This window comes from Carlito syrichta, unplaced genomic scaffold (assembly GCF_000164805.1).
Source record: "Carlito syrichta isolate Samal-C Ts95f unplaced genomic scaffold, Tarsius_syrichta-2.0.1 Scaffold167470, whole genome shotgun sequence".
Taxonomy (NCBI): Eukaryota; Metazoa; Chordata; class Mammalia; order Primates; family Tarsiidae; genus Carlito; species Carlito syrichta.
This window is the reverse complement of record NW_007111566.1, coordinates 649,361-675,915: the sequence shown is the minus strand read 5'-3', so window position 1 is coordinate 675,915 and position 26,555 is coordinate 649,361. Positions and strand designations below refer to the sequence as shown.

Below are 26,555 nucleotides of genomic sequence, written 5' to 3'. Positions count from 1 at the left end.
TATTCATAAGATATGTTGGTTTGCAGTTTTCTTGTGATGTTTTTGTCTTGTTTTGGTATCAGCCTTATAGAACGAGTTGGAGAGTATTCTCTACTATTATTTCGAAGAGTTTGTGGAGAATTGATATTAATTATTCTTTAAATGTTTAGTAGAATTTACCAGTGAAGCCATCTGTTCTTGTTTTTTGTTGGTTTTTTTTTGGTGGGATGTTTTAAATTACTAATTCAATCTGTTTATTTTTATCAGTCTATTCAGATGTTCTATTTCTTCTTGAGTCATTTCCAGCCTTCTTTGTTTTTATGGAAATTTTTCTATTTCATCTAACTTAAATAATTCATAGTATTCATTTATAATCTTATTTCTGTAAGGTCAGTAGTAATGTCCCCTCTTTCATTTCTGATCCTCTATGCCACTGTTCTGGAGATGAGTGAGGCAGTGCCCTGCTTTTTTCAGAATGACACCCATGATTTGTGAGCCGGGCACTAGGTGGGGTGGTAGCCTCTGGTCTCCTTGGCTTGCCTCTTATGGTGTGGAACCTCTGCCCTATCAATGAGCTGAAGTGAGGATGTCTAGGGTTTGGTAATCTCAGCTTGCCATAACGGGGGTAGAACCTCTTTATGAGAGGGGGCTTAGTGAAGGAAGAGAGTCTCAGACTCAAGTGGAATTCGCTTTTTCAATATGCAGCTGGGGAGAGGAAGATGCTGGCAGCCTTCTCCTTCTGAAGAACTACTGTGGTCCCTCTACTGGGAACTGGGGGACAGGGAATCCCATCTTCTTGGCCACACACTTCTTGGCTTCCATCACATCGGTCTGGGGATGGGGGAAGAGATGAGAGGGTCATGGTTCTGGTGCCACAGATTCATGGTACTCACCGAGTTTTAGATTTTCTTGAATTAATGTTTCGTTGACTGTATGTTCTTGGGACAATTTCCAGAGACTTTAAATGGTTATTTAAAAATAATCTTCACCAGTAACCCTCTCCAGTCGTTCACTGGAGAGAGGGTCCCCAGAGCTCCTCACGTGCCATTTGGGAAGTGTGTGTTCATCTTCAGCATTAGCAGTCCTTTCCACAAAACATGCTGTTTAATTATTGGTTTCAGGTGGCTGTGAGCAGTTCAGGAAGGAATGACAGAAATCAGAAGACTAGGAAAGAGAACCTAGCAAGCATATGTATGTGGAATTAATACTGAAATGAAGAAAATGTTAAAATATGAAATGATTAACTTTGAAAATAAAAGGTTATTAAGAGTTAGTATGCATGTTCTTTGAACAACAAACAAGTGGAATGCTTACAATAAAGAACAAGTACGTAGACAAGATACTAGGAATAATCTCCTGGCAAGAATGTTAAATAATATCATGTACTTCCTATAAAGTTTGCAGAATAATATTTTAAAATAGCCTAGATCCTTCTCTTTGCATGGTTAATCTCATGAGTGACTAAATACAGCTTCTCTGTCACCTCATTCATTGTGGTAGATGTTGACAGAAGTGTTTTATTAACACAAATTATTAAACTGACTTCAGTTTTGTACTTTTCACCCACAACACTGAACCACAGCAAAACACCCTAGAGTATCCTAAAGCTTGTAATAGGTGCAAGAAAACCAAATGAGGTTCTTGGCCGAGTGGATGATTATTTTGTTATTTTTCCAGAAAGTTAAACAAATAAAAGCAGGTGTTTTTTTCTACTTGGCCTTCTGGAAGGTTGATTTAAGTGTACTGTATCACTGTTCAAAGATGGGGTGGGGTGCTGGACAGGGTAAACAGCCTCATCAGCCCCCCCTGCAATGCTTGGATTCTTAGGTCACAGCAGCTTCCTTGACATGGGCAAGCTATTGTTTTTCCCTTTCCAGGATGGGAAGATAAACTATACTTCAAATATTTACCCTTCATATTTTGCCTATTTAATAAGGGACTTGGTTGTGGTATCATTTCAAATGAAATGCCAAATATAGAATGACTTTAAAGAGAGAGATACTATTTAATGTGATGACTCCATTCAAATTGAAATCCTAAACATGTTAGGAGAAATGAATGCTGCTCGTGTTGGCAGGATGACTGAGTTTAGCCTTTCTTTGGGATCCTCCCACTCTCCCAATGGCAGTTCAGTGATTTAATAAAGGGAAGTAACAGCAGACACATTATACAGTGATAATCTGTTAGCTTCTCTTAGCAATGGAAATTAAAATATGCTTAACATATTTCATCATATTTTTCAAAGTTCATTAGATAAAGTTACTACTTATTAAAAGTGCTCTCTGAGATTACTAGAGATTGCAATTTGAGGGTCACAAAGGGGAAACTAGAAACTGCAACTGGCCAAATATCACAAATTATATACATGATATATGTATATATATATAAAACTTTGTCATACGTATATAATTTGTGTATGTGTACATCTTACAATAGAGATATAAGCTTAGTTTCAAAGTTATGAATATGTTTTCAAATAAAAAGCTAAATTATCTTAACTAAAACTTAATTTAGGCTGGGCGTGGTGGTTCATGCCTATAATCCCGGCACTTTGGGAGGTGGAGGGGAGAGGATTGCCTGAGCCTAGGGATTCGAGACCAGCCTGGGTAACTTGGTGAGACCTTGTATCTACAATATAAGTAAAAAAAAAAATGGCCGGGTGTGATGGCACATGCCTGCAATTCCAGCAACTTGAAAGGCTGATGAAGGATGGCCTGCACCCAGCAGGTCAAAGCTGTGGTAGCCATGAGCATGCCACTGCACTCCAGCCTGGGTGACAGAGTGAGACTCTGACTCAGAAAAAAGTCAACTTAAGTGTTTTGATAAATAACAAAATGAAATACAACACATTTACATGGAAAAATTTTCTCATTTTAATTTCATTAACAAGTAACAATTTAAAAATTGACTTGAAACAATTCCATTCTTTATTTTGAAAAGTTTGTTCCTGTCTTGGAAAATAATTGACCTGTATCAAATATGACTGCATGCTGAAGAGGGTTGCTTCATTCACTGAAAGGAAGATTTCAGAGTGCAGGAGCTTAGAAACACAGTTGTCTGTCAGTTCAATAATACTTCTTGATTATATCTACTCCTTAACAGCTGACAAGAACACAAAATATAATGGTTTAAATATATTCCATGCATATGAAAAAAATCTTATAATAAAAAGCGGTATATTCCTTGGAAAATTATTAATTTAAGATTGTGATCACAAATCTGTAAAAATAACATGATTATTGCATGTTGGATAGCCCATCATTTTAAAAAATAAACTTGCAACTTTAAGGGAGTTTTAAAATAGCCTAAGTAAAGACTTATATACTATATCAAGAGTATTTCAAATATTTTCGATGGACTATTCATAAAGAAAAAAAGGGAAGGGAGTGAATATACAATTTTTAACCCCCTCAAGATCTTTTAAGTCTGAAGTTTCTTACCTAGTTAGGACTTCAACATAAATTAGCTAGAGATAGGAGTTACACAATATTATTTTCATTAACAAGGTTGCATTTAACTAAAAGCAGTTTAAATAATTTTCCGAGTTCTATTAAAATTCTGTGTATCTGTAAATATACTATTTTAATTGACTTGTGCATGTCTCATTCTAAAAAATATTATAAAGACCTAAGGCATAAATAACATATTATTATTTTGAAATAAAACTAAGCAAATAGATTTTTTTCCATATATATTCCAGATCAGACTCTTAGCATAACTCAGAACTTAAGGTCATCTGGATCTATTTCACATTTGATGTGATACTTGGATGAACCTTGTATTCTATTTGAAGATAATTCACCGGTAGAAAACTCATTGTTGTCCATGGCATGAATAATTCAAGGTTTTGAGCATTCACTAGTTGTCACTGCGCTAAGTGGTTTTCTAACATTCATAAAATAATTCTGTGAGGTATTTATATTCAGTTGTAAAGACAGGAAACTGAATGGCGATGGAGATGAAGTAATTTGTCCAAGGCCATTCTTTAAGTGACAGTGTAGGGTCAGCTGGCACAGAGTTAGTGTCTTGGACATGACACAATGCTATGTGGCAAGTTTGCTCGTGTTTTATCTCTCTTTTTAAAAAAATATTCTAAGATAATAATCATAGGCTTCTTCCCCCAATGAACATTTGTTTATCCAACACTGCTTCTCATATTACTCATAACCTTTCTGGTTACCTCTTTCAAAATGCACACGAAGCAAGCCGTGTAATTGTGGGAAACAGAAGTAATCTTTTCCCCACTTAATTCTGTTCTTAAAAAATTGCACTACTAGTAAAAACTCAAAAAATACAAAAATACCAGTTCCTCTATCCCCTTCCTTAAATTCAACTCTATATAGTTAAGAATTTGTTGTGCTCTATTATTTTTCTATTCATATGTGTGTGTGTGTGTGTGTGTGTGTGTGTGTGTGTGTGTGTGTGTGTGTGTGTGTGTGTACACACATACACAGGTTGTCTTTACTTTGAACAATTCCAGTATGTACAATTTCAGTTATATGGCTTAAATGATGCCAGTCACCAAACTATATGGTTCAAATTTCAGTTACTGTGGCATCCTAACTATAATTACCAAGCACAAATTTCACTGTTAGCTCTTCAGTTCACAAATCACTATGCCATAACAGATGTGCCCTATGATCAGTAACCAATAACTTCTTTTAAAGTCTGTCAATTTAGACTGTTTCTAGTTTTTCACTATTACAATGATGACACACTTTGTGTAAATAGTCAAGTATTCTACTGAATCAAGTGCAACATGTACAACTGATCACTGCACTTGTGTTACTCAGTTCATGCACAGGCAGCAAAGATTATAGTTGTATTGCCTTCTTGTGTCCTGGTGGCAGAGTCACATGACATTTTACAAACAGTCAAGAGGGAATTAGCCAACAAAGACAAAAAGTACATCAAAGCAATAAATCATACAAGTAAAATGTATGGGACTGTGGAAATGCTGATACTATCACTGTTTGATAGAATCTAGATAAGACACCAGAGAGACTTACTGAAGGTGAACTTATCAACATAAATTAGAAAAGTGGTTGTAATGAAAAGATGATGTACCAGAGGAAGTGATGCTGGCATAAAACCCACATTAAAGAACTCTTTAGTGAGTTCTTAAAGAGATATTTCACAATGAAAGCATAAAAGGAGCATGCCAATTTGCCTAAGCACAGGCAAGATAGTTGCTCTGTATTGTAAATTATATCATGAGAAGCAAGCACCATTCAGATTCTCTTGGTACGTTTTCTGACAAATAACTTGAATTCTCAATATTTGCAATGTTTTAAGTTACAGTGTACTAAATAAATACTAGCTTTACCTTTTTCTTCACTTCCACATATTTATAGTTGACAATAAGAGAGGCTCTTAATTTGTGAGTGTGTGTGCATGTGTGTGTCAGAGTCTGTCACCCAGACTGGAGTGCAGTGGTACACTCACAGCCACCACAGCCTTGACCTGCTGGGCTCAGGTAAACCTTCCGCCTCAGCCTTTCAAATAGCTGGAACTACAGGCACGCTCCACCATGTTTGGCTAATTTTTTGATTTACTGTAGAGATGAGGTCTCACCAAGTTGCCCAGGCTGGTCTCGAATCCATGGGTTCAGGCAATCCTCTCACCTCCCAAAGTACTGGGATTATAGGTGTGAGCCACTACACCCAGCTCAAGCACTTAATATTTTAACTAACATTTTTAAAGGTCATGAAATAATCATATCTTCCCCATTAATTACTGAGATTGCTTTGCAGTTTCAGCTTGTATAGTTATTTTAATGGTCTTGCATTACTGTGCAGACTATTTATGTATGTATATATGTGTGTGTATATATGCGTGTGTATAGAGCTAGTTTAAAAAACTGAAAAAGGATATCCACAATTTTGAAACTTGTATTTTTTACATGAGTACAAGTAATGTGTATAATTCTTTTTCATGGCTGCATTGTATTCCATTGTATGGATGAACTGTTGTTTATTTAATATCTCCCTATTGAAAGAAATTTAGGGTGTTTCCAGTACTTTACATTACAACGCCGACATACTTTGTATACACAGTCAAGTATTCTATTGAATCAATTTCTACAAGTGCAACTATTGGGTCAGGAAAGTAAGGGAAATGTTCATCTTCACTAGCAGTCATGGCAATGCAAATCAACACCACAATAAGATCTTACATCTGAATAGCAAAAAACTCATCTAACAATACAATGTCGGAGAGAACACGGATTCATCGGCTCTCACATACTTTGCCAGTGTGAGTGCAGTTTGTAGAACCACTTAGAAAACCAGTGGCTCCAAGTGGGCATCATTCAAGTATGAGGACTCCTATTTGCCTTGTTACAGCAGTGACTCCTTCTGCTTACTCACTCATTCTCTTGTCTTTCCTCCCAACTGCAATGCAAGCTCTAGAGCAGGGACCTTGTCTAATTTGTTCATCATTGGATATAGGACATAAAACAGATGCTCAATAAATAGCTGGATGACTGCATCGCATTTATTTAGTAGGATTGAACATCGTTATATTACTCTATATCTTCTGTGAATTGCACGTTCATATTCTTTGCCAATTTTCCACTGGGGTTATCTTCCTCTTATTAGCTTGTAGAGCTCTTCACATATCATACGTATTAATCTACTATGTCCATCTTATGTTTTAAAAATAATTTTAGTTTGTCACTTCCTTTTAACTTTTTTATTATACAGATGCTTACAATTGTTACGTAGTCATGCATGTCAATCTTCCCAATCACTGCTTTTGAGTTTTAGGTCACTCTCAGAAATGTCACTCTCATCCATCTCTGACACCGTAATCTCCTTTATATTCTTCTGGCATTTTTGTAATTTTATTTTTATGTCATCATTAGTTTCTTTCAAATTCAGTGTGTATAGTGTCAGAGACAGATCTAATTTTTGTTGATCTTTTCAAATGCTCCCAATATCATTTACTGAGTAGATCACCTTTTCCCAATATATGGTATTTTAATAAAATCTCCATTGTAATTATGATTGCTCAACTTGATTTTTGGTTTTGAAGTATTTGCTTGCAGAGGGCCCCCCTCCCACTAAGTATTAAGCTCCCCAATTCACCAAAAGTTCAGATAAATCATGGCTTACAGATTTCTAAGTAGTAAAATTATCTCATGATATACTTAAGACAGAGAGCACATTAAAAACAGAAACATGGCTTCAGAGAGAAAATATTTAATCTATTTTATGAAAAAAATGTACAGAGCTTTAGAAAAGAGGCATTAGGTTTCCATGTACAGTATAAACACATTCTTGCCTTCTATGACCACTTGTGTTATGCATCCCTTGAGTTGATAAAGGCCACTGCACTCTCATTTCAAGCAGTCTTCTGTTAACACATGCACTTGAAAATGTCATTGAAGAATACAGTCTTGAAACAAATGTGGAAACACAGTGTTGTATAAAAATATATTAATCTGTCTACATGAAACACTTAAAAATGCACACCAAGTAAATTCTTTTAGAACTATACCATGTCTAGAAATATCAACATATGAACTTATACATTGGATTTTCAATGCATTTTTAATCATTGGAGAGAAAAATAATCAAGGCTTTGCAATAACAGCTATGAAGTCAGCACAGCAAACTCTATTCCAGAAATAACACCACAAAGTTTATCTACACAAAAGACGGGAAATAGTTTCTAAAATTTGACAAATTTATGGATGTTACAATCTGAAACTTATATACATGTATATACATGTACACATATATACGTGTATACATATATGTATCTCAACCACACAGCAAACTGATTTGTTCATAATCCACATAAAGTAATGACAGCAATGATGTTTCTAAACTAGCTCTCAATGCACCTTAACTGTGAGAATTCAAACTTTAAAAAATATTAACCTATTTAAAACATAATTAGGAAGGCATACCTCAAAGTAGAGAGAAATTAATTTGAACTCACATGGGGTATACTGTTCCCATCCTTTAAAAACTGAGCTATTAGGATTCTGGGGGGGGGGGGGTGGAGGGATCTATCTCAAGACAATTATTATGCTGTCATAGCCGTTATTCATGTAACTACAGTTCCTTCTACAGAACTCCTATAGTTTTTAAGAGAGGGAAGTCTAAGGTGTGGAGGGGAAGCGGCAATTTATTTTTTACTGATATATTTTGATGATGAATATCATAGGTATGAATGAACAATACATTTCAACTCTATGCAAAGAAAAACTTGCTAGTATTTTGAAAAGTATAATAAACACAACAGGTAGCCCATCCTATACATGCTTAAAGAATGACTGTGCTTTTGGTGGGAATAGGAACAATGACTTCAAATTCTAAAAACAGAAGATAGCTGCATGGCAGAGTTCTTCTACACTTTCAGAGAGGAATTTGTCTATTTTTACCCTTCATTAACATAATTTATCAACTAATGTTCTGTCCTATTTACTTCAACATAATAATAATACGTCAAATGGGCATATTTAAATCTGAGAGCTGATTTGTTTTTCTACTTGGCAGCATCAGATTATGAGATCTCCTTTGACTTTACTGCAAATGGAAATATGTAACCAAGTACATGAAAAGCAAAAGGTAGTAAATTATGTTTGTCCATATTACTCATAGTTTCAATTTTTCAATATTAAAAAATATCTGACAATTTTGCTTATCTCTATATTACTTAAAACATCAGGGCTGTAAGTTGCTGCTTAAAGAGAAAATAAGTCATATCATGCCTTGGCAATTACAAGAATGCCTTCTGATAAAAGATTGTTTAGTGCTCGTTTGTGCTTGCTTAGTGTACTCTTTAGTACTGGTTGCTGGTATAGGTGGGGAAATATGTTTGGAAATGTTTGCAATACTTTCCTTTTGGTCCTGGGGCTTTCAACAGAACAAAATGTCCTTTGGTCCACTTGAGAGCGACATGCCAGTGAAGAAGTGAGACACACCAAACAATGAATAACTACTAACTAGGCAAACATTCCACAAGTATCTAGGGTTTTCATTTTCCAACTCTAACCTTTGAAACTAATTAAAGTATCCACTAAGGAATGGAAGGGTGCAAGCAGAACAGCTGAAAGGGCTGTCTCCTGCTCCACTTCCACCAGGTTCTATGTGGTCAGACCAGCCCTGAAAGCCAGAGGAGGGCCAATATAAGGGCCAAGGCTTGTCAATTATGGAATACACACAGGCCGATCAGTCATGCCCCTAACTTTAAATACTATCATTTATATTACCCTTTGCAAGAAATTGAATAAAAGCAATATTTTATTCAGGACAAAGTAGTAACTTATAGTTAGTGCTAATTTTCATTTAAATAAACTATGTACTACAGGAGGAGAAAGGCAATGTTGGTGATTAACAGTGAATTCTACTTTTAAAGCTGACAGTATTATCCCTTTCTTAAGTTGGCGTACATTTCCTTATGGATTTCAGGACTATACCATAACACTACTTAAGCAGCAAACTACTTTTAAAACAATGAAAAGATGTCTGCAGTCTGTACCTGGATGATCATGAATCATAATCACTGGTATGTAGCATTTTGCTTCTTTCCTTCTAACAGTACCTGATCCAGGAATAATAGGTTGACCCTAGTGAAAACTTTACTATAACAGTACTACATATATTTAAGTCACTGGAGGTGGGGGTTTACATACCAGTTTACAAAATAAGACAGCAGAAGAATATATTTCTGAGCTCGTTTTGGCTAATAAAACAAAATTTTCTTAAATATGAATATGCTTCATGGGTTTAGCATCATCCTGTGCTAAGAATTCAGTTACTCTTTATGACAAGGTCTTAATTACCTTTAGAAGACCAAATGAAACAGCACTGTTGGAACTAACATTGGAAAGCTATTTCTTTAATATATCCATCTGCCAAGAAAAACTCTGGATAATATCTGAAATTAAGAAAGAGTGGTACATAAAATCTGAAACAATTATACAGACTGTCCTAAGACCTGAATGATGAGTATATGATGAAAAGTCATATAATTAAATTCAAGTAAATTTTCAGACACAACCATTGCTAGGACTTTTGGGGTTCTTTGGATTAAATTACTATATAAAGTTAAGAAATGTATTTTTTTAAAAAAAAATCTACTTTGAGAGGTGACTTGAGCAGGAAGTTGAGCAGACTTCCATCCAGGCTCTGTCACTCCCTAAATGTGTGCTCTTGATTCATGCTGATATGACTGCTTACTCTCTCTCTATTTTCTCAAGGGTCAAACAAGGAAAAATAGTCCCTCATACTGTTGTCATATTAAATGAGTTAGTACATATAAGGCAGTTAGAAAAGTGCTAGCAAATAGTAAGAACTCAATACATTAGCTATTATTCTTATTACTTTATTTGAAGGCTTAAGAAAGGGTCCACAGCAGCAAGTACCCTTAACTGAACAGTGTTTTCCCTCTGTGTCTTGGAGTAGAGTTAGGGATTAGGAGGAGATCTGTGCCTGAATAAGAGCTACCACTCACTATTCGCCCTTGAGTCACTTGACAGAACTGAGCATCTGCTGGTACCAGGCACCACTTTAGGCACTGGGCATTATCCTGGAGCTTTCTGACCTTCAGTTGTATCACCAATATTCCAAAGCTGTCTTCTCTACTGTAAAAGGGACATACCATCTATCTGTCTGATCTGTATTTTGAAGTTCAAATGAAGCAATATACATGAAAGCACTTTGAAGATTTTATAAAGCACCATCAGAATGAAACTTTTTGGTTAAGATATAAGTACTCCAGTATAAGTTGTTCGGCACATGTTGTAGTTATATATTTGGGGTGAGTATATCTGGACGCTCTCAAACCAAAGCAAGTTTATTATTCATAGTTCTGCAAGGTCCTTTTAAAAATTTTAATACAACTGTAAGTATGCTTTATAACTATGACATTATTTATAAAATAGCAATATGACTCATTATAAAACTGTATTTCTGTTCTTGTACTCAACTCTATGGAGAATATTAACATACCAAATAGTTGGTAGAAGAAATCTTTTCCTTTAGAAATTTCAGGTGCAAAGAAAACAGTAAGGGATATGTGTCTATGGTCATAAATTATCATTAATTTAACTAAGTCAAAAAATTACCAGTTTCACTACTTACTAAATGTTTTACAAACAATATTTCATTGAATATTCATAACAACCCCATAAGGCAGATATCTTAGCCCCATTTTATAGGATTTGAATCCAAGTTACTGCAAAAATTCATGCTCTTACCCCAGTATGACATTATACAATAAAAACACCAGAACAAAAAAGCTTCAATAATTTCAATCTTCATATCTTCACAAAATCACATACTTAAGAGAACTGGTAGATCAAAGGATTCTAAACTATTTTATGATCTTTGGTAATAAAAGTGACTTTAAAAGGTGCTTACAATTCACTTAAATCTTCAAAAAACTTTAGAGTTTTATTTCCTGATTTAAATAACAACAGACTGCTCACTGAAAAAAATATATAGAAAAGTAGAATTAAAATAAAAAATCCATAATTCATCATTCAGGGGAACCATAATTGACATATTCTCTCTGCATCTATTTTTATGTAACTGTGAACTATAGAATTTAGTTAGGTTTTAATGATTATTCTTAAACATAATGCCAAATATATTGGCTAGACTGAAGTCATTTTAATTGGCAGATACAAATTAATAGTAAATTTTGTACAGGTGGAAAATAATCATATTATAGACATACATGTTTTCAACATTTACCCACATTTTTCAAATATAGAAAAACAAGCAAAGAATTACTCATCTCATGATATTAGCTTAGAAGTATATTGGTCATAAAAGAAATATGAGATAATCTTAAACTGATCTTTGCATCTGTGTATGTATATTCACACACAGAGATAAAAATACATATATAAAACACACGTATTAAATTTTTTTTGGCTGTGTTAAAATTTATAGTTTTCTGAAGCCTTGATAATACTATAACTAAATATATTTTTACAAGAGTTAAGGAGAAAATCGTGTTTTATAGTCATTGAACTTTGCCAAAGTTACACATATGGGTGACTAAACTGCAAGGCTTTCCTTGTGAATAGGTTCAGTATTTGCTTGAGACAGAATATACAAGATAAGCAAAACTCTGTAGAGAAATCATATCAATCTTGAATATGAATTTAAAAAATTCTACCACTTGTAAAATGATTACAAAGAGAGGAAGAAAAAACAGTGACAAAGCAGCATAAAAATTTAGGGCAAAGATTCCAGGTATTATGTCAAAGTGTATGTCATGTCACATCAATGACATTCTGATTAAGGTGGCTTGCACAAAAATTTTGCTCTTTAAACTATCCCTGGACATCATAATTTATGCAACAAGGAAAGCAAAAGTTAAAAATATACAGAAGTCCTTATAGAAAAAAGAAGTCAAAGATCAAGATATTTTAAAAATAAACTTTCTAGTGCTTCTCTTATGCAAGAGGTTTATGCTAGTCATCAATTCTAGAAACCTATTTATATTGCTTTAGTGCAATTTATTAAAAATTATACTATAAATATATATTTACTATAAATAATGTTTTTAGTTTTTAAAAATACAGATCGGCAGTGGGTGAGAATAAGAATGTTCAATAAAAGTGTACTTTGAAAGTCAAGAAAAATGTAAGTTTAGGACTAACCTAAAAGTCTGTCTAGACAAAGGGTAATTAATTCTAAAAAATATTTTTTCATTTTCAATGTACACGAAAATATATAATACAATGTGTTTGTGTATTATAACTGAAAAATAAATTATCAAATATTTTTAAATTAGCAAATTAAAATTTAATGTACTTCTTTTAGAGAGAAAACTGTTTATGTCCTTAAACAGGAAGGGATTGAGCCAAAATATTCTCATCTTGTCCAACCAGAAATGAGAAAAACAATAAGTCAAATGAAATTAAAAATAACTAAGGCCTATTCTCCATAAAAGAGAATATAAATGTTTCAAATTCTTTTATTACAGGACATTATTTTTTAATTGTGGAGAGAAAAAGTTTATGAGGTAATTACATATAATTTTAAACAGGATTCCTTTTCATTTTACATCTATATTTCTCTTAAAAATAGCTTTAGCAAAGTACTAAGTAAATCAAGTTATGATTTATACATTCTCTTCACAGATTTCACTAACCTTATGAATAAAACAAACATACTATGTTTCAAAACTAATGGCAAGACATAGTGTTTTAAAAGACTACACTTCAAATTCAGCATCGTTTTTGAGGGGGAGGAAAGCATATAATGCAATATTGTCTAGAAATATTTACTGGATAAATAAACATGATATACCTTATGTTTTTAAAATCTTATAAGCTGATTAAAACATGAACATGTTGAATTGGTTTTAGGAAAAACAAAAATAGGCTTTTAAATAATTATAAAGATAAACCATAATAATAAAAACTTTCAATATCTTCAGTGGCTATTTCTTAGGGTTAAAAATTTAAAAAGTTTTATCAGCTCATTGTTTTTCGGCCTTAATAGTTTAAACAATAATATATTAAGATATACTCTACCTACTAATAGCATGAAAGTACTGTACATTAAAAATTTGACTTTGAAGGCTTCAAAGTGATTTGAAAAAACATCACAATAAATGATCACAATTCAAATCCTGAATATGGGAATCAAAAAAACCAAAACCAAAACTCAACAAATCTGCATTCAATGCTTACAAACAAAATATAAATTTCTAAAACAACATACATAACCACTTACATCAGATTTAGTTGTCAAAATAAATCCTTTATCAGAAGCAGTTGTGTCCCTAACTCCTTTTTTTCCTGAAAAGTCATCTGGTAAGAATGTGTTCACTCAAAAATAAAGTTAAAGGAGTAGATATGTATGTCCTTAGAGATTCTATGTCCAACTTTATCTGTATAAAGGTATAAGGTATTATTAAGGTATGTTAAAGCAACAAATAATTTATAATAAAAGATTAAAATTCTCTTTTAAAAATCTCAACTGAGAAAATCACAGAGAATAAAGATCATATTTACCACCCATGTGCTCATTAAGCATCTACTGTGATGAAAAAAAATTTTATTATTTTTTGGCTTACTATAGACCTTATGCCTTGAATAGCAGGTGTCCTTATACAAATGTGAACTGGAGCTTAGGAGCTTAAGTTCTGTCTAAAGTTATTTTGAAATTTACACATTCAAGTGTGTTGACGGTGATTAATAAAGGTAGAAAAGTTAGTTAAAATATTTGGTATTATTATTAGTAGTAGTAATCACTGCAAATTATCTGAAGATAATATTCAACACTGTAATGCAGACTTCAGTCTTGTGCCAGATAGCACCACAGATTATGATATCGCAATTCAAATGATGATCAACGACTTAGCTAGTATACAGCCAGAACAAAGGAATTTGATTACAATGAAAAAGCAAGTAAGGAGTATAACTTTATTGTAATGCCCGTTGTTAGAACTGAGCAATGGGCGTCTTGGTATCCAGAGGCAGAGATAAAGTTTTCTTTCTTAAGTTACAGTGATGGAAAAGATGGAGGACAGGGCGCTGCGTTGCTGGGTTGCTAGCTAGCTTGCGAAAATACATACCTGAGCTCTACTGGAGCTATGCAACTTTGTTGTGTATCAGTTATTTGTAAAGGCTGACTGAACAAAATTGCTTTCATCATGCAAGCACTGCTGTCTGCACTACAGTAATAAAGAAACACACTGATCGATACAATGGCTTCAAGTGATAAGCAATTGTCAGGAATTTCTAGTGAAATTGTTGGTTGGTTGGAAATGCTCTCTATGTCTCCAGATGGTATCTGTCCTTGAAGAAGCCATTCATTACCTAGAAAAATAAAAAAATGAATTAAGACGATATAAGAAGACATAAAAAATTGAAAAAAAATCTTATGAAGGCCAAATTAACTCAATCAAGAAACATTCATTGAAAGCCTATAAGTGCCAGACATGTGCTCTGTGGGAAGGACATAAATATAAATAATACATAATGACCACCCATGAGAAGTTCTCAGTCTGTATCTAATTATTATAATTCCCCCTTTGTTGGAACATTGTAAAATAAATAAGCTTATTTCTATTGAAATCAAGTTGAATATTAATAAATACAGCTAAATAAACATAGGATGCTTAAAAAAACACATCATTTTTACCAAATAGGTATAGGTCCTCAGTGACATAATCTAAAAATTAAAAAATAAATTTATCTAGGGAATACAAATGTATGTACAACTCTGTAGTGACTTTCCATTTAAGATAATAATAAACTGTTGAATAGTCAAAAGTAGCAATAAAAAATACACTAATTTCTTTAGAAACAGGTATTACTGTATGGGCTTAAACAATGTAAAAACAAGATTTTGTATAACTCATTTTAATACATAAAACTCTTCCTAAACTTAAATACACAGATTATCTATAAAACAAAAATCCCATAAACCACTAAAATTTGTTAAGCCTTCCAGTATTAAAGTTTCCTTTAAATGTCTTTATGCATCTCAGGTCTTCTCTCAGAAGGAACATACGTTCTAAACTGAGGGAGCACAGGCTTACACTGACGTTCAGCCTAAGATAACGGCAGATACCGAGAGTCAGCACTTGGGAAACATATGAAAAGCTTTCCTGCCATCTGAAATAGAGTATACCGAATGCCTTCTAATGTCTTGATCAATGACTCGGTGCATCTGTACAAAAACTGGACCAACTACTGAGCAATGATGAAATGCTCTATCTATGTTTTAGCTTCTCTGTATTCTCAGGATGAGCCAGCAGACTCAGAGTACCTGCCTCTGTCAGTTCTCTCGATGTCTCTTTTAGCTTATTGCTTCTAATGTTCTGCAGATTAAATAAAATCAAATGAGAAAAATATGTTACATAAAAGTAAGAAGGTGAAGGGTAAGAAAGTGAAAGGATAAGTGAAAGAAGAGCTTTTATGTAGAAGCCTTCAAACATTTTAAAAAAAAATTATTTGTTTTTGCAAGATGGCCAACATGAGGCAGCTAAAAGTGTGTTTCTCCTATGGTATAAACCAAGACAGAGTTTCCTTAGCATTCAGAGAGGAACCGAACCAGCAACAAACCCCACGACTCATCAAAGAACTGATAATAACCACATAGTGCAAAGAAGAGAAAAATCCACTGACTTGATCTGGATACCCCGATCACAGACCACTGGCAGCCTCCAGATACATAGGGGAAAGTGAGTGAGGGAAATCAGGAGCTCTGTGCTCCTACAGTAGACTTGGAGGACCCCCTGAGCCTTGTGGGACTCCAGTCCCTCAGGGAAAATTGCCTTACCAACAGTCGTGCTCTGCTGAAACCTATGAGGAATGTGCAAGAAAAAAAAAAAGAAAGAAAGCAAGCTCTGAACAGCTCCAGCTGCCATATTCCAGGAGCTCAACCCTTGCGAGCAGCTGCTTTCTAGGCAAACTCCTTGTGGCAGGCAGTTCTTGGCTGGAGTGGACTACTATGAGAATACCTAGTACTAACTGCATTTTGACATTTAGAAGGCAAACTGCCTGAGGCTAAGGTGGGAGATGGGTGAGATTTGTTGCCATAGTAACATATCACTCCTTGTGTAAAGGTTTCTGTGCCTGCCCTGCACAACAGCATTACTCCAGTGGCCTGGGACTCCCTCCTAATTCCCACTGGATAAGCCAAGAGTATATACCTGTTGGGTGTTTGAGCTTCTCCACCCCATACTCCCCGCCTAAGGCTCAAAACAGACAGAAAATTTGGGTAATCTGCAGAGCCTCGCTATCCACCTAGGATGGCTGGACACTTCCTTGGAGCAACACATGCCAAGGCGAAAGCCTACAGCTACCATTGCAGCTGGCTTTTTCCCACAAGCATCACCTCCTGACCAGAGGTCAACAGCATAGCCCACCACACTGGATATAATACCTCAGCTTTGAGAAAAATCTGATCCCAGAACCCCAGCTAACACCACTTTCCAAGCCACTCTGGTCACACAGGATGCTGTGAGCCAGTGCAGTTACCCAGCACAAGACTGCCACAGCTGGCAATTGAGAAACTCACCACACCAAGGCTATATGTAACCAAGGGAACCCTACAGTGCCTATGTCAGCTCCCTGCCAACCTCAAATAAGAAGAAACAGTCTACCCAAATGAGAAGGAACCTGAAAAATAATTCTGACAATATGAAAAAACAGTTCTCCAACACCCCCAAAAGACTACACTAACTCTTCAGCAATGGACCCTAACCAAAATGAAACCTTTGAAATTCCAGACACAGAATTCAAAGGATTGATTTTAAAATTGATCAGTGAGCTTCAGGAGAAAACTGAAAACCAACGTAAAGAAACTTTAAAAATTATTCAGGACATTAATGAAAAATTCTACAAAGGGATAGACACCTTTAAAAACAAACAAGCAAACAAACAAACAGACAAACAAAACCAAGCTGAAATTCTGGAAGTGAAATAACCATTCAGGGAAGTACAAAATGCAGTGGAAAGTTTTAACAGTAGACTAGAACAAACAGAAAAAAGAGTCTCAGAACTTGAAGACAAGGCTTTTGAATTAACCCAATCAGACAACAATAAAGAAAAAAAGCAACAAGAGAATGGAACAAAATCTTCAAGAAATGTGGGATTATGTGAAACACACAAACCTAAGGATCATAGGTATTCCTAAGAAGAGAAAGCAACAGGTTTGGAAAACCCATTTGAAGGAATAATGCAGAAAAACTTCCCTAGCCTTGCCAGAGATTTAAACAACCAGATACAAGAAGCTCAAATAATTTCCAGAAAATTCATAGCGAAAAGCTCATCCCCAAGGCATATAATCATCTGGTTATGCAGTAATTATGAAGGAATAATTTTAAGAGAAGCGAGACAAAAGCATCAAATAATTTACAAAGGTAAACCTATCAAACTAACAGCAGACTTCTCAGAATAAACCCTACAAGTCATTAGGGATTAGGGCCCTATCTTAAATTTTCTCAAATAGAGTAACTATCAGCCAAGGATTCTGTACCCTGCAAAACTAAGTTTCATAAATGAAGGAGAAATGAAGTCCTTCATGACAAGCAAACACTGAGGGAATTTGTCAACACTAGACTGGCTTTACAAGAAATATTCAAAAGCATTCTAAATATTGAAACAGAAGGGTGAAATACGCCAGTAGAAAAATGCTGGAAATCATAAAGCTTTATAAACACCAACATAATAGAAAAAAAAAATTAATGAAACAACCAGATAACAATAAGTATGATGAATGGAACAGTACCTTACATATCATTATTAACTCTAAATGTAAATGGTATCAATGCCCCACTAAAAAGATATAGACTAACAGAATAGATTACAAGACACAACTCAAATATCTGCTGCCTTCAAGAGGCCCATTTAACACACAAAAACTCCTTTAAACTCAAGGTAAAGGGGTGGGGAAAAATATTCTATGAAAATGGAAACCAAAAATGAGTAGGAGTAGCTATTCTCATAGCAGATAAAACAGACTTTAAATTAACAGCAATAAAAAAAGACAAAGATGGTTATTATATAATGATAAAGGAATCAATCCAATGAGAAGACAATAAAAAAAGACAAAGATGGTTATTATATAATGATAAAGGAATCAATCCAATGAGAAGACATAACAATTTAAAATATATATGCACTTAACACCAGAGCCCTCAACTTTATAAAACAAATTTGACTAGACCTTAAAAAAAGAGATAGACAGCAATACAATAATAGTGGGAGACATCAACATTCCACTAACAGCAAGAGATAGATAGATCATCAAGGTAGAAAGTCAAGAAATACCCAAGTTAAATTGGAGCCTAGAGCAAATGGAATTAAAGGCATCTACAGAACATTCCACCCAAAACTACAGAATATACATTTTTTTCTCATCAGCACATGGAACATTCTCTAAGATAGACCATAAGACAGATCTATCAAGTTTCAATAAATTAAAAAAAATCAAATCCTATCAAGCACCTTCTCAGACCATAGTGAATCCAACTAGAAATTAACTCCAGGAAGAACTCATGAAACCAAACAAAAACATGGAAGTTAAACAATCTGCTTCTGAATGATCCTTGAGTCAACAATGAAATCAAGATGGAAATATAAAAATTCCTCAAAACGAATGACAACAATGAAACAAGTTATCAAAACCCCTGGGACACAACCAAAGCTGTGCTTAGAGAAAAATTTATAGTGCTTAAGGTCTACATTAATAAGACTGAAAAACTGCATATTGGCAACCTAACATTACACTCCAAGGAACCAGAAAAACATGAACAAACCAAACCCAAAGCAGGTAGAAGAAAAGAAATAACGAAGATCAGAGCAGAACTAAATGAAATTGAAATTAAAAAAACACAAAGCATAAATAAAACAAAAAGTTGGTTCTTTAAAAAGATAAACAAAATTGACAAACCACTAGGTAGATTAATTAAGAAATGAAGAGAGAAAACTCAAATTAGCTCAATTAGAAATGAAAATGGAGACATTACAACTGATTGGAGAAAATTCAAAAGCTCATTCAAGACTATTATGAACACCTCTATACAAACTAGACAATCTAGAAGAAGTGGATAAATTCTTGGAAACATACAACCCCACAACCTTGAATTAGGAATAGAAGTCTTGAGCAGACCAGTATGAGTAGCAAGATCGAAACAGAATTAGAAGTCTCCCAACAACAACAACAACAAAAAAAATCCAGAATTCATAGCTGAATTAAACCACACCTTCAAAGAAGAGCTGGTACCAATTTTACTGAAGCTATTCCACAAGACTGAAGAAGAGGGAATCCCCTCTAACTCATTCTATGAGGCCAGTATCATTCTGATACCAAAGCCAGGAAAAGACACAACAAAAAAACAAACCGAGAGACCAAATTCACTTATGAGCACAGATGTGAAAATTCTCAGTAAAATATTGCAAAGCAAATTCAACAGCACATTAATCACAACCAGGTGGGTTTTATCCCAGAGATGCAAGGGTGGCTCAAAATACACATGTGAATAAAGGTGATCCACTACATAAAACAAAGCTCATATGATCATTTCAATAGACACAGAAAGAGTACTTAATAAAATCCAGCATCCTTTCATGATAAAAACCCTCAGCAAAACAGGCACAGAGGGAACATTCCTCAAAATAATAAAAGCCATATATGTTAAACCCAAAGTCAATGCCATTGCAGATGGAGAAAAGTTTAGCACATATCCCCTAAGAACTAGAACAAGACAAGGATCCCCACCTTTCATCACTTCTATCTAACATCATCCTGGAAGTCCTGGCCAGAGAATTCAGGTAAAAAAAAAAAAAAGAAAGAAAGAAAGAAAGTTTACCCAAGTTGGAAAAGAAGAAATCAAACCATCTCACTCTGGCAACAACGCGATCTTATACCTAGAGAATCCTAATGACTAATCCAAAAGACTCCTGGACTTGATAAATGAATTCGGTGAAGTTTTAGGATACATACAACATCAACACACACAATCAGTAGCACAGCTATACACCAATAACAACCGAGCTGAGAATCAAATCACAAACTCAATTCCATTTATAATTGTAGCCGAAAAAGCTAAACTATCTAGGAATATATTTAACCAAGGAGGTAACATGTCACTACAAGAAGAACTACAAAACTCTGATGAAAGAAACTGTAGAGGACACATGCAAATGAAGAAACATCTCATGCTCATGGATTGGAAGAATCAACATTGTTAAAAGGACCATACTACCCAAAGTAATCTACAGATTCAATACAATCCTATCAAACTACCAATGTCATTTTCCACAGAATTAGAAAAAACAATCCTAAAGTTCATAGGGAACCAAATATGAGCCAGAATAGCAAAAGCAAACCTAAGCAAAAAGAACAAAGCTGGAAGCATCACATTCCCTGACTTCAAGGCTGCAGTAACCAAAACAGCATGGTACTGGTACAACAGTCACATGGACCCATTAATGGAACAGAGCAGAGAACCCAGAAATAAACCTAAATACTTACAACTAACTGATCTTTAACAAAGCAGACAAAAATATACATTGGGAAAGGACACTCTATTCAACAAATGGTGCTGGGAAAATTGAATAGTTACATGCAGAAAAATTAAACTTAATCCCTGTCTCTCCCCATATATAAACATTAACTCAAGATGGTTTAAAAACTTAAATGTCAGCCTAAAACCACAGAAATCCTAGAAGAAAACTTAGGAAAAGTTCTTCTGGACATCAGCCAAGGCGAAGAATTTATGGTTAAAACCTCTAAAGCAATTGCAACAAAAACAAAAATAAATAAGTGGGACTAAATTAAACTAAAAATCTTCTACAGACAAAAGAAATAATCAACAGAGCAAACAAGCAAAATACAGAAAGGGAGAAGATATTAACAAACTATACATCTGACAAAGAATGAATAACAGAACTTACAAAGAACTCAAACTCATCAGCAAGAAAAAAAAGCAAATAACTCCATTAAAAAGTGGACAAATGACATGAACAGATATCTCTCAAAAGAAGATGTATATGTCCAAAAAAAAAAAAAAAATACTTAGTATCACTAATCATCAGAGGAATGCAAATCAAAATCACAATGAGATACCACCTTACACCAGCCAGAATGGCCATAATTAAAAAATAATAATAAAAAAAAATAGTTGCTGGTGTGGATGTGAAGGGAACGCTTATATACTGTGGGGAGTGTAAATTAGTATAACCTCTATGGAAATTGGTATAGAGATTTCTCAAAGAACTAAAAGTATATTTATCATTTGATCCAGTAATTTCACTACTGATTCTACTCAAAGGAAGGCCATTATATAAAACAGACACCTGTACCCACATGTTCATCGCAGCACAATTCACAATTGCAAAGATGTGGAATCAACCCAAATGCCCATCAACCGATCAGTGGATAATGACAATGTGGTATATATACACCATGGAATAGTATTCCGCTATTCAAAATAAAAAATGTCTTTGCAGCAACTTAGATGGAATTGGAGAACATCATCCCAAGCAAACTAACTTAGAAACAGAAAACCAAACACTGCATGTTCTTACTTAGAAGTGGGAATTAAACTAAGGAGTTGCAAAGACATACAATATGGTATAATGGACACTGGAGACTCAGAAGGGGGAGAAGGGGATGTGGTAGAGGGACAAAAAAATCAACTACTGGGTACAATGTGCACAGGTGGGGGTGGTGGGTACACTTAAAGTCCAGACCAAAAACTATCTGTACCCCCAAAAGCTATTGAAATAAATAACAAAAAATTCTTTTTTTCCCCTCATTCCTAGACTGAGGAGTAGCTTTCATTTAATGCTTGATTTTGCTAGTGAGATTAATAGAGAACTCCTTATATTTTAAATCAAACAAGTAAAATAAAAAACGGTGCTATGCTGATGGCCAAATCTAGAAATAAAACAGAAAATGTTTCTTTAGGTATTTTTCACATAGATCACACATATAATTTGTGAAGTTATAATGTGCTTTTATGCTGCCTGTTTTTTTGCCTTTAAACTTTAACATATTCTAACCACTTTAAGATTAACCAGCTAAGAAGAGAAGCTGTCCCTTAACTGTAAGTGTACAAATAAACTCTATAAAATACATAATTTTCAAAAATATTAAAATAGAATTCATCTGAAAGTTTATTTGCCCCTCTATAATAAAAAGGGAAACAATATCTTAGACAAGTGAAAAAAACAGCTATTTTCTCTATAGACTATTTCACTTTCCTTTAATACTATCTGTATTTTATATCCCAATGACACAATATTAATTAATTAGTGTTTGACAATGCAGAGTTAAAATAAACATGTTAATTTGTCAGTATGTTATTTACAAAGTCAATATACTGTTCTTTAATTACACAGACAGTAAATTAATAACCTCCAGCTGATGTAATACTTTCAGACTTTGCAGTTAAATTGGCAGTCTAGGACTTGCTCTTAACCTACAGAAGGTTGTGGAGTGGCAGGGTTTGAGTACTATTCTGTCCACAGAGCAAGCTCCCAACATCCTAGTACTACATGGTCATTCTTTTCTGTTGTGGGGAGTAGGTGGGGGTGGTTTCCCCATAGGCTCAGTCAATCACCCCAGAGCCAGCCTCCCAAACTCGAACTAGCAATTCCTCCCAGCAAGTCTACCAACGTTTCTTCGTGTTCTTGGTTGGATACTGAGTTGATAGTTGTAGGCCAATAGCTGCTGTCCTGAGAAAATATGAACATAAAAAGGCATAAAGCCAGGATTTGGGTAATGTACAAAAGAAAAGTGTGTGAGAGGGTATGAGAGAGGAGGGGTTGGGAGGAAATGGAAGATTGAGTGAGAAAGTGTGAAAGAGCATGGGAGACTAAAGACAGAGGAGGATCATTAGAGACAAGAAGTCATACTTTAGAAGCTCTGGATCATTAAGATTTCACACTAAAATTACTGTCCACTAGGTTACAGATGTTGGAAAGCACTACCACAAGTCAAGCAGTATACAGATTTCTTACCATTGATTAATGAAATAAGCCAGTTCACACTGTGATTCAAATACAGAAGAGAGAGAGAAATGTCCATAAAAGTGATTGGAAGGAAAAGTTATAGAAAAAGATATTAACCCTTTGCACTCGGAGACATCTCATGGACCATCTACCAGCAACTCAACTGCACTTTTTAGCAAAATAGTGAAAAACAAATCACTCTATATTAAGTAGCATAGCGCTGGAAGTCATAATTTTACTGTAAAGCTATCTGGCTTACAATGGAATTTTGGACATTAAGGAGTTATTTATGACAAAAAAATATGAATTTTATATATTTTTCTAATGTGTAGTAACATGTGAAACAGTCACCGACATGCACTGCAGGTTCATTGATACATGTGCAACAGTAATGTGCTTGACATCTTCCACCTGGTGTTTTTCTATTTGAGTAGACAATGCTCATTTTCTTCCTTCCACATTAATAACATGTAATTTATTGTCCAGTCTGTTGTTCAAAGATGATGTGAAAGGATGCACTTGTGATTCCTAAAAACCACTTATCATCTGATTGATCACAAGCTTGACAAATTTAAGATGGGACATAGGTTTTCCATTGTTTTTGAAGGGAAAACTTCAAGGAAACATACATTTTTAAAAATGTATGTTTTTAACTTGCATAAGTTTGTCCTTTATAAGTCACCAGTAATCTCTTTATGTCCAAGAGGGGACATCGATTGGTTTGGTAGGTTTATAATGTCCCCTCTGAGGGGATATCCAAGTACAAAGGCTTAAATAAGGAGGCTCCACTTTATTTCTCTATTTCAGACTTTTTAACTCTAAGAGGTTCTTTCTGAGAACAAGAAAAGAATGAAGAACAAGATTGGAATGAGGGAAGAGGTATAAGAAAGTCCATATCCTATGAAATTGTGCTCACGACTGACATACAACTTTCGGTGAATTACACTGTTCTTTAATAAAAGGGAGGAAAGAATCTTGAAAACTAAAACAAACTGCCAAAGCAAGGTTAGATCTGGATTCATAACTTTCACATAATCTCCCTAAAATTTTGTCCATACAGAATAAAAATATCACATAATAGGTGAAAAAATTACTAGATTAAACATTGAGAATGTATGAAATATTAGTACTTGCAAGATTATATTCTTACCTTCAGCTGTTAGAAACCAACAACTGGATACTCCTTCAGTTAGCTTTGTTCCTGATGGGAGGGCTAATCTTAGTTTGAACTGTAGAGTTTGGCCAGGACATGTAGTCACGGGGGAAAGCCTAATGCTTGGAGCAGATTTAGGCAGTTTGGGTAATGTCTTCTGTTTTTCTACCAGAAATGGGCCATCTACCACAGCATTTTCAGAGCTGAAGATGGGGAGCTAGGAAAATAGAAAATGTTATTAAAACACAAGCACTTTAAAGTAATTGTAGAGTGAGAGAGCTTATTTTTAGACTTTATAGGAAAATGAAGTTCTATATCAGTGAAACTAATTGCCATTTTTGTCTAAATTATAATGTGTTTATCTAGATGCTCTCAAGATTATTTTCTAAGTACAAAAAAAGTAGATCTTAGCAAAAAAAAAATTACCAATACTTGCGAATGAGACAGAATTAGTTGTCCAATGTTTACAGATGGCAGGAAATTAATGCAAAACTTTGTAAATTTAAATGTAGTAGACATAATAGAATTCTCTAATAATTTTCATTGTCAACTATAAGATGTTATTCATTTTTAAAACTATCTTAGCTTAATATCAGCAAAAATATAAATTATTTAATAAACATCTAAAATATGTTCATATTTTGATTTGAAAATGTGCTGTCAATGCAAAACAGAGCATAAGCCCTCGGCACTGGCAGACAAATGGTGCTACATGCCCAAGCCTGATGTTATTCATTTTATATCAGAGATCTATATGAAAGGAAATGACACGGGTTATGGTATTATCTTTTTAAAAAACATATACCTTACAAATTATTAGACTTTAAGAAAAAACCAAACAAAAAAACTCTTACATTTTTTCAGGTAAATGTCATACAACAAGAGGTAGCTTGAAATAGACATTTCCCTTTGAAAATTCTATAAGAGATCATGCCCAATATCTTTAAAAATTGACTGTAACTTAAGTTTCTTCCAATCTTATTTTCAATGTCTTGAGAAATGTGCTTCCAACGAAAGATTATACTGGTAATACATTCACCATAAGAAACAAAAATTATACATTAATGTAAGGATCACTGAAAAACAAAAAGCTAAACAACCTAACTCATATAGTACATGTATACACTGTGTGTCAGTATATACACTTAAAAACAGATCTAAGTCCTTATCTTTTTTTCCTTGAGGGCTCATCAACTTCTCTCCAACTTCCAGTATCTTTCTCAAACTCTCAGCACAGATGGAACTTTTATTTTAAGAATAACAGGATATACTTAAAGCAGACCTGCTAGTCTATTTATTAAATACAACAGAGGCATCCACTTACCACTCTTCTGAATACAGCCTACCCCCCAAATGTCTCTGTCAGTGCTGTGAGGATCTTAATATCATTCATAAAAACCACACCCCTTAACTTCTACTTTAAGATTACTTACCACAGATACAGTTTTTGTTTCTAAATCCATCACCTTAATTTGATGATTATTGGTGTCTGCCACATATAACAACTGACCATTCTCTCCAATACATAAGCCTCCTGGTTCATTAAAAGTTGACTCGGCAAAACTGGAACTGACAACATTATTTGTGTCTCCAGTTCCTGCTAATGTTGTACAATTTTTTGTTTTTGGATCCACAACTTTAATCTAAAAAATAAAGAACAAACATTTATATATCTGAAGATCAACTTTATGGTTGTGGCTAAGGATAGCTGTAGTACCAAGAAAATTAGGGAATTTCTGATTGACATTAGTAGTCATAATAAATCTCACAAAAAGAATAGGTATTTCCATATTTTCTTGAAAAGTCAAACACTACAATCTATAGGGAGCCTCTCTATTTTAAGAGCTAAAAACTATAAAATCCCTGGTTACATCCATTTTCTAGAAGCAATCTTTGATGAAATACTGGAATTAAAATTTTTTAATTTTATTGTTTTTTTCCACAATGAGACACACTTTCACAAATGAACTGACT

The 26,555-nt window shown here is 34.3% G+C and overlaps 1 protein-coding gene across 1 annotated transcript in view; it reads right to left on the bottom strand.

Annotated features, from left to right (window-relative positions):
• Positions 1-14,363: 14,363 nt before the first annotated feature.
• NHLRC2 (NHL repeat containing 2) overlaps positions 14,364-26,555 on the bottom strand; it is a 63,033-nt gene continuing 50,841 nt past the window's right edge. The window contains exons 9-11 of the mRNA XM_008051150.2: positions 26,015-26,224; positions 24,579-24,798; positions 14,364-14,776 (exon numbers count right to left, since the gene is read on the bottom strand). Of these exons, the coding sequence (XP_008049341.1) occupies positions 14,508-14,776; positions 24,579-24,798; positions 26,015-26,224 (699 nt within the window). The 3' untranslated portion in view covers positions 14,364-14,507. The remainder of the gene's footprint in view (positions 14,777-24,578; positions 24,799-26,014; positions 26,225-26,555) is intronic.